The following is a 7,954-nucleotide window of genomic DNA, read 5'->3' as shown; positions in this document are numbered from 1 at the left end:
AAAAAAAAAAAAAAAAAAAAAAAAATAATAAAAAAAAAAAAAAAAAAAAAAAAAAAAAAAAAAAGGGAAAAGGAAAAAAAAAAAAAAAAAAAAAAAAAAAAAAAGGAGAAAGAGAAATTAAAAAAAAAAAAAAAAAATAATAATAATATAATATAATATAATATATAATACTTCATACATATTAAAAATTTATATATTTTTAATAATGCATATTTATATATAAAAATAAAATTTACTAAAAATATATTAATTATATATATATATATATATAATACTTTTATGTTAAAATGTAAAATGTATATTTTTACGTGTATATGTAAATTTTTCTATGTGCTATTTTACTTTTTCAATGTAATTATTATAGAACTATTATGTTTTTTTAAAAGAAAAAGAAAAATTCATAACTTCTTTCTTTTCTTTTCTTTTCTTTTTTTCTTTTTATTTTTTTTTCTATTTTTCTGTTTAATACAAAATAAATAAAGGCATGGCTAATAAATTGTATATATATAATATATATACATTATATATATATTATATATGCATATAATATATTCATGAAATATATATAATAAATATTATTTCATTTAATGTATATTTTTTTTTGTGTAATGTAGTTCTTTTTTTTTTTTTTTTTTTTTTTTGTTTATATTTATCTTATAATAGGATTTAATATTTTTTAGTAAAATGTTAATAAACTGTTTTCATATTTTGTGTATAAATATATAATACTTTACTTATTTGTTTATGATTTTTTTTATTTTTTGTTATTTGAATAAGTTTATATAAAATATCTTTATATATATATATATATTTAATTTTTTGTTAATATTTGTTTACCTTTTAAGAATATGTACATGTGATTTTTTTTATAAATAAATAAAAAATGGATGAAACAATTTATGACGATTTCAATACACATCTGCATAGTAATATAAACGATTATATTAATTATGAAAGTTATAGTTCAGATAAAGAAAATGAAGCGAATAATGATAGCGACAACTCCCAAAAGGATGAACAAATAAATGATATTAATAATAATATTAATAATGATAATAGTATAAATAATATAAATAATATTAATAATAATAATAATAGTATAAATAATATTAATAATAATAATAATAATGATGATGATAATAATATTAGTAGAAATAAAAAAAAAAAAAAAAAAAGTGATGAGGATTATAAAAACTTAAAAAATGATAATGATATAAAACTTGCAGTAAAAATCGCTGTACAGGTTTTATTAAATAATCAACCATTTCCTGTAAAGAGAGAGGATCTTTTTTATACTATATCTATATATGTACCTAGTTGTAATAGTAATATAAAAAGAAAAGTTATAATAAAGGTTTTAAGAAAACATCTTAATAATGTATTAGCATTAAAATTATTAACTTTAAGTAGTAAAACAAAAACAGAATATTCACTTTCACAAAATATTTTTTATAAACAACATAATGATTTATTATTATCAAATATAGATCATACTATTAGAGGATTTTTAATTTATCTAATTCCTTTTTTTAATGTATTTCATAATAAACTCCCACTTAATTATTTACTGTATCAATTAAATATGGCTGGTTATAAAACACTTAAAACAAAAGAAGATATTATTAAAATTATAACTACTCCTACTCTCCATTCCAATATTGTATATAATAACATTTCAAGTAATGATATAAATGAACCACTAGATCTTATCATATATGCAAAGAAATTATCTTATATAGAATTTAGTAATGAACAATATGATGAAAATTCAATAGACGGATTCTATATTATACCAACACTCAGGTTCCAATATGAAATTAATATGAAAGCATATATTAATCAACTTATGAATATGCCTCACAAAAAATATCAATTAAAAGATATGTATGTTTTATTTGATGAAAAATATTTCGTAGATATAAATTATGATAACTTATAATTAGACACATAAGCACATATATATATATATATATATATATATATATATGTTGCCCATTTTTCAGTATATGTATTTTTTTTTCTTTAATTGTGATATATTAAATATCCGTTTTCCTATTTTGTATATACATACACATTCGTAAAATTAATACATATATATATATATATATATATATGTATATATATATTTTTTTTTTTTTTTTTTTTTAAAGGTTCATATTAAAAAAAATTTCTTATATATACTATTGTATTTAAAAAAAAAAAAAAAAAAAATTAATGCTTTCAAAAATTACATCATTTGTACAATGAATAAATAAAAAATATGACACGAAAAAATAACATGATAAAATAATAATGATTGAAATAAAATATACATATATATGTATATATATATATATATATATAATTATCATTCCAGAGACCTTTTTTTTGTTAATCCTTTTTATCTTCTTTTATAAGAAAGTTCTTTAATTCATTCCACAATTTCATCCTCTCTTCACCCATAAGACTTCCCTTTAGTTTTGCTGAATGTATTTTTTTATCACAAAAATACCACAGACTATATATTTCTTTATCATCTGATTGTGGATATCCATTTTTATCTTTTACATTTATTGGTGGGCCCATTTTTAATAAACTTGTTTGTTCTTTTAAACATTCAGATTTTTGCACACTATTAATATATTTTTCATATTGACTATCAATTAAAATACCTGTACAAGTCAGGCAAAACTTACTAGGATACCATTTACTATGTTCATCAGTTTTATATTCGATATAATTACTTTCATCGATATCATCATAACAAATTAAACAGACTAAATTTTCCGGAACATAAAGAGCATGTTCTTCAATTTTTTCTTCTTCGCATGAAGAATTAAATGATGCTATATTTTGTTTTTCATGATCTTCTTGTTTCCCTTTTAAAGTAGAACAAGATGTTTTTTCATTTGGTACGTTCGCCATATTAAAGAATATTACTATAAATAAATAAATAAATATATAAATATATAAATATATATATATATGTATATATATTTAACTTTTATTATTTTTAATAATTATGTTATTAAAAGTAATTTAAAATATTGACATATATCACAATATGTCCACAACATGTTGTAGATCTTTTTTTTTTCATATGTCTTGTAAAGTATAATAAGGCAATTATATTTTATATCTTTTAAAAAAATATGGGTGAAAAGTATACATATATATATATATATATATCTAATATGTTTAGGTGAATAGGCTTTACTATCTATATAATACACACAAAAATATATAAAAAATTATATATATATATATATATATATATGATTTATTTCGTTATATATGTTTATATTTATTTTTATATATTATTAAAAAAAGAAAAAAAAAAAAAACTAAAAAAAAAATAAGCCTTCTCATAATATATATATATATATATTATTTATATAATTTCCTCATATATTCAATATATGTTACATTCCTTTTAGTACAATCATATGAATATTAATAATTAACGACCTATTTAAATAATTAAAAAATAAAAACAAATCATATAAATTACCAATTATTTTTAAAAGTAAATATTTTTATTTTTATATTATTATAATTATTTTAAATGAATATATCTATCTGTAATGTTTTATATTATTTCGTTCCTTTTATAACTTTCTATTCATCTATTATTTATTTTGTTTTATTTATATTATATATATATATATATATATATATATATATATTTTTTTTTTTTTTTTTCTCTTTACATTTCGAAATAATATTATACGTAAACATTTATTTAATATTTATACTTATAAAAATAAATATATCATGAATTAATAAGAATGTAAATAAAAAAAACGATCTACTTATGAATACTTATAAAAATATTAACAATTGATATGTATACATATATATATATATATATATATATATATAATAAAATATCTTATATATATTTTTGTAATTAATACCTTTTTTATTTACTGTTATTTTTTATATTTATAATATTTTAAATTTTTATTTTATTTTCATTTTTGGCTATTCCCAAAATGAAAAATATATAATTAAATTATTTGATTATAAATAATTAAGAATCCATGTTTTATTTTTCCTTTATTTTGATAATTAAATATATATTTATAATTTCTCTTTAGATCCAAAAGAGAAAAAAAAAAAAAATTAAAATAAATAAAATAAAACAAAATAAAAGAAAATAAAATAAAATAAAATAAAATAAAATAAAATAAAAAAGTAAGAAAGAATAAAAAATTAAATAAAAAAAAAAAAATTTCAAATTTTACATATTTAATATTTAATCGATAACAATGTAGTACCATAAAAATAAATCTTTAAAAATATATTTATATATATATATATATATATATTTTTTTTTTTTTTTTTTTCATTTTTGTAAAATTTTTTATTTGTCATATTATTTCCATTCATTTGTTTTATAATTATATTATTTATTTTTATATTTGTAAGAAGTACAATATGGAAGAATGTAGTAGAAAGATAGAAGAATTATTAAAAAAAAAGGGAAAAGGATTAAGGCAGGTTTCATCAGATGTCGATTGTGATAAAAGGAACAATGATATTAATAGTAATAATAATTATTGTATGATGAAGAATTTGTTAAATAATGTTGTCGATATAGTAAAGCTAACGAATAAAATTACATACAATTCTTTATATAATAATGATGATATTGATATGTTAAGAAATAATAATGTGGATATAAAAAATTTACAAAAGGATTTGTTAAATATTGTTTATGATTTATTACATCATAGTAGTAATGAAATGAAACAAAAAGAATTAGTAAATATAAAAAATGATGATAATTGTAATTTTTTAAAAGATAATTATCATATCATATCCTCCACATTAGAAGAAATATATTTCAGAATTAGACACAGTGTTCTTTTTTTTCATAAAGATATACAAGTATTAACAGATAATTATAATAAGAATGATTATAATACAAACAATGATATATCATCTGAAAGAAACAATAATTCTCTAAAAACAGAATATAATAATATTTGTGAAACCAAGTTTGTGGAAGAAAATAAAAATAATAATATATTAAACCATCATATAATTAATAAGGAAAAAAATGATAATATTCAACTAATAAAAAAAAAAGCTATAAAAGATGAACAAAAGATTTATGTAAACGATGAAGATGTAGTAATTATTAAAGATGATGATCATGATGATATAAAAAAATTGTGTGATAATACAAAATTATGTGAACATGAAATAATGGATGATAATAATCATTGTAATGATATCCTTGTAGAAGAAAACAAGAAAAGGTTTAATAATTCCGATATAAAAACAAAAAAAGATATTAATAAAAATAATGTAAAAAATTACCATAATAATAATAATAATAATATAAAAGAGAATAAACCATATAATAATATCAATAATGTAAAAATGCAAAAAAACATAAAACAAATGAAAAAAGACAAAAAAAAAAAAAATAATAAAACAGACATGGAATATTTTAAAGAATATTCAAATAAAATACAAAACATGTGGTTACATCTAACAAATAATTATTCTAAATGTTTCATTCCTAGGATTTTATTCAAATATAACAAGTTAGTTGATTTAGAATACGATTTAATTGAGGCGGTGAAGTGGCAAGAAGATAATATTAAGAAGAAATTAATTTTATTGAATATGCAAAAAAATTATGAAAATGGTGAATTGGAAAATATAAATTCAAATGATATTATAAATAAAATATTTGATAATAATAATAATAATAATAATATGTTGGACAAAGATATTAATCATGAAACATTTATAGAGGATGATAAATATTCTGAGCATTCTTTTGTATCATCAGATATTTCCCTGTCCTCCTTTAAGGATGATGTTGATAAAAATTTATTTCATAAATTATTAAAAAAATTAAATAAAGAAATTAATAAATATTGTTATAAATTTAATAATTTAAATCATCCGTATAAATATGAAATAGAAAATATTATTAAAGAATATCGAAATGATAACAACAATGTAACAATCTCAAATTTTTTACAAATAAATATGGAATTAAAAAAATTGGAAGATATAAATAAAAAAGCATATAAAATTATAGATAATAAAAACGATTTAATAAATATGATAAATAATATAAAATTAAATTATCAGGAAAAAAAAATTTCAATAATGATAAAAGTAAATTATAAACGAACATATCGAGGATTTACATCTATTATTATGATAGGAACGAATAATATGAATTATATAATTGACGTTTTTAATATGTTTGAAGATTTGTATGTAATAAATGATATAACAACAGATCCTAATATATTAAAAATTACTTATAATGCTCCAAATATTATAAATCAATTACAAAAAGATTTCTCTATATATTTTGTTAATATTTTTGATATAGCTATATGTTCAAGTTATCTAAATTTTAAAAATAATCTAAATTATTTAATATATAAATATTTTAATACTGTACTGTATTATAAAAATAAAATACTTCAAAATGTTTTAATTACAAGACCAATCGAACCAGATATGGTTGATGTGATACAAAATGAATTTTCCTTTTTATATGATCTTTTCGATTATATTAAAATAGATATATATTTTAATTATATATTTAATACTAATAAAATGAACAACTCGGCGCAACATACGCAAATACAAGATGATACAGTAGATGCAATTTGTGATAATCAAGCTGAATATCATTCAAAAGATGAACAAATACAAACTTCTAAAGATGAAGAAGATACCAAACCTTTTATGAATAAGCAACATATTTATGTTAATTTTGAAACATTGAAATTTAGTGATATATCAGAAGAAGAAAAAAAACATGGAGAACAAATTATAAGAAAAATATTTATAGAGAGTAATCTTTTATGTCATCATATTGTTAAACTAAAAGATGTTTGTAATATTGAAAAGACAAAAAACCATATTAAGAATATTGTTAATACATCATATAATATACATGCATGTGATAATTTAATATATAATATTTTATATTGGAGAGAAGAACTAGCCAAAAAGATAGATGAAACACCTGATAGTATAATTAATATTCATAATATAATATCCATTCTTTTAAACATGTCTACTACATTATCAAGTTTAAAAAATAATATCATACCTTTGTCAAATATTATCTCAGAAAATTTAGAGACACTACTAGAAATAATAATAAAATCAAATATCTATGAAAAAAAAAAACAAAAAAAAAAAGAAGATCTATTTTATTTCAATTATATTAATAATCAAAATATTAATATTCATGAGGAAGAAAATAATATCAATTTATATACCTATAACAAGAATAATAATTTATATACTCATAATTGTGTTGATTCAGTTATTCTTACAAATGTACATTTTGATTATATTTCAAAGGAGCAAAATATGCTTGATATTCAAAATGATACTCAAAATGATACTTTAGAAAATCAAGAAACAAAAGAAGCTCATCCCAACATTTATAGAAAAAATTCTTTTCTCTTAGAACAAACTCTTTTTTCGGACGACGAAATTGACAAATCTTATATGAATAACATCAATTATATACAAAATCTAAATTTTATAAAAAAAAATATTTATTTAAAACAAAAAAAATCGAGTCCCCAACCAATATTAATTGATTCGAATAAAAGCAATTATGTCGATAATTTGAACAGTAATGATAATTATAATGAAAATATAAAAAAAAACTCAGTGGTTAAGAAAACTATTGATAAAAACATTCATATTCATATTCATAATAATAATAATAAAAAGAAAGATAAACATATTTATCAATCATACAATCAACAATATAATATAAAGAAAACAAAGGGTTTGTACAGCAAAAATATATTAAGCGAAATAGATCGAAAATAAAAAGAATATTATTATTCACAGCACAAAAATATATACATATATTTTTGTATACCTTTATATATCATATACCATCCTTATATATTTCCTTCTTTTTTTTTTTTTTTTTTTGTAATAGTAAATGTACTAACAATTTTAA

General features: G+C 17.3%; 3 protein-coding genes across 3 annotated transcripts; 2 read left to right on the top strand and 1 right to left on the bottom strand.

Moving 5' to 3' along the window:
• Positions 1-883: 883 nt before the first annotated feature.
• On the top strand, positions 884-1,939 carry PRSY57_1449200 (hypothetical protein; the record flags this gene model as incomplete). The annotated part of the gene is made up of 1 exon (XM_012910088.2): positions 884-1,939. The coding sequence occupies one exon, from the start codon at positions 884-886 to the stop codon at positions 1,937-1,939; it is 1,056 nt and encodes a 351-aa protein (XP_012765542.2).
• A 431-nt stretch (positions 1,940-2,370) lies between these two features.
• On the bottom strand, positions 2,371-2,904 carry PRSY57_1449100 (hypothetical protein; the record flags this gene model as incomplete). The annotated part of the gene is made up of 1 exon (XM_012910087.2): positions 2,371-2,904. One exon carries the CDS (start codon positions 2,902-2,904, stop codon positions 2,371-2,373), a length of 534 nt encoding a protein of 177 aa, XP_012765541.1.
• Positions 2,905-4,419: 1,515 nt separating this feature from the next.
• Positions 4,420-7,818, top strand: PRSY57_1449000 (exosome complex exonuclease RRP6, putative; the record flags this gene model as incomplete). The annotated part of the gene is made up of 1 exon (XM_012910086.2): positions 4,420-7,818. One exon carries the CDS (start codon positions 4,420-4,422, stop codon positions 7,816-7,818), a length of 3,399 nt encoding a protein of 1,132 aa, XP_012765540.2.
• Between the last annotated feature and the right edge of the window lie 136 nt (positions 7,819-7,954).

This window comes from Plasmodium reichenowi, chromosome 14 (assembly GCF_001601855.1).
Source record: "Plasmodium reichenowi strain SY57 chromosome 14, whole genome shotgun sequence".
Classification (NCBI taxonomy): domain Eukaryota; phylum Apicomplexa; class Aconoidasida; order Haemosporida; family Plasmodiidae; genus Plasmodium; species Plasmodium reichenowi.
The sequence above is the reverse complement of the archived record's forward strand: the minus strand, read 5'-3'. Positions and strand labels throughout refer to the sequence as shown.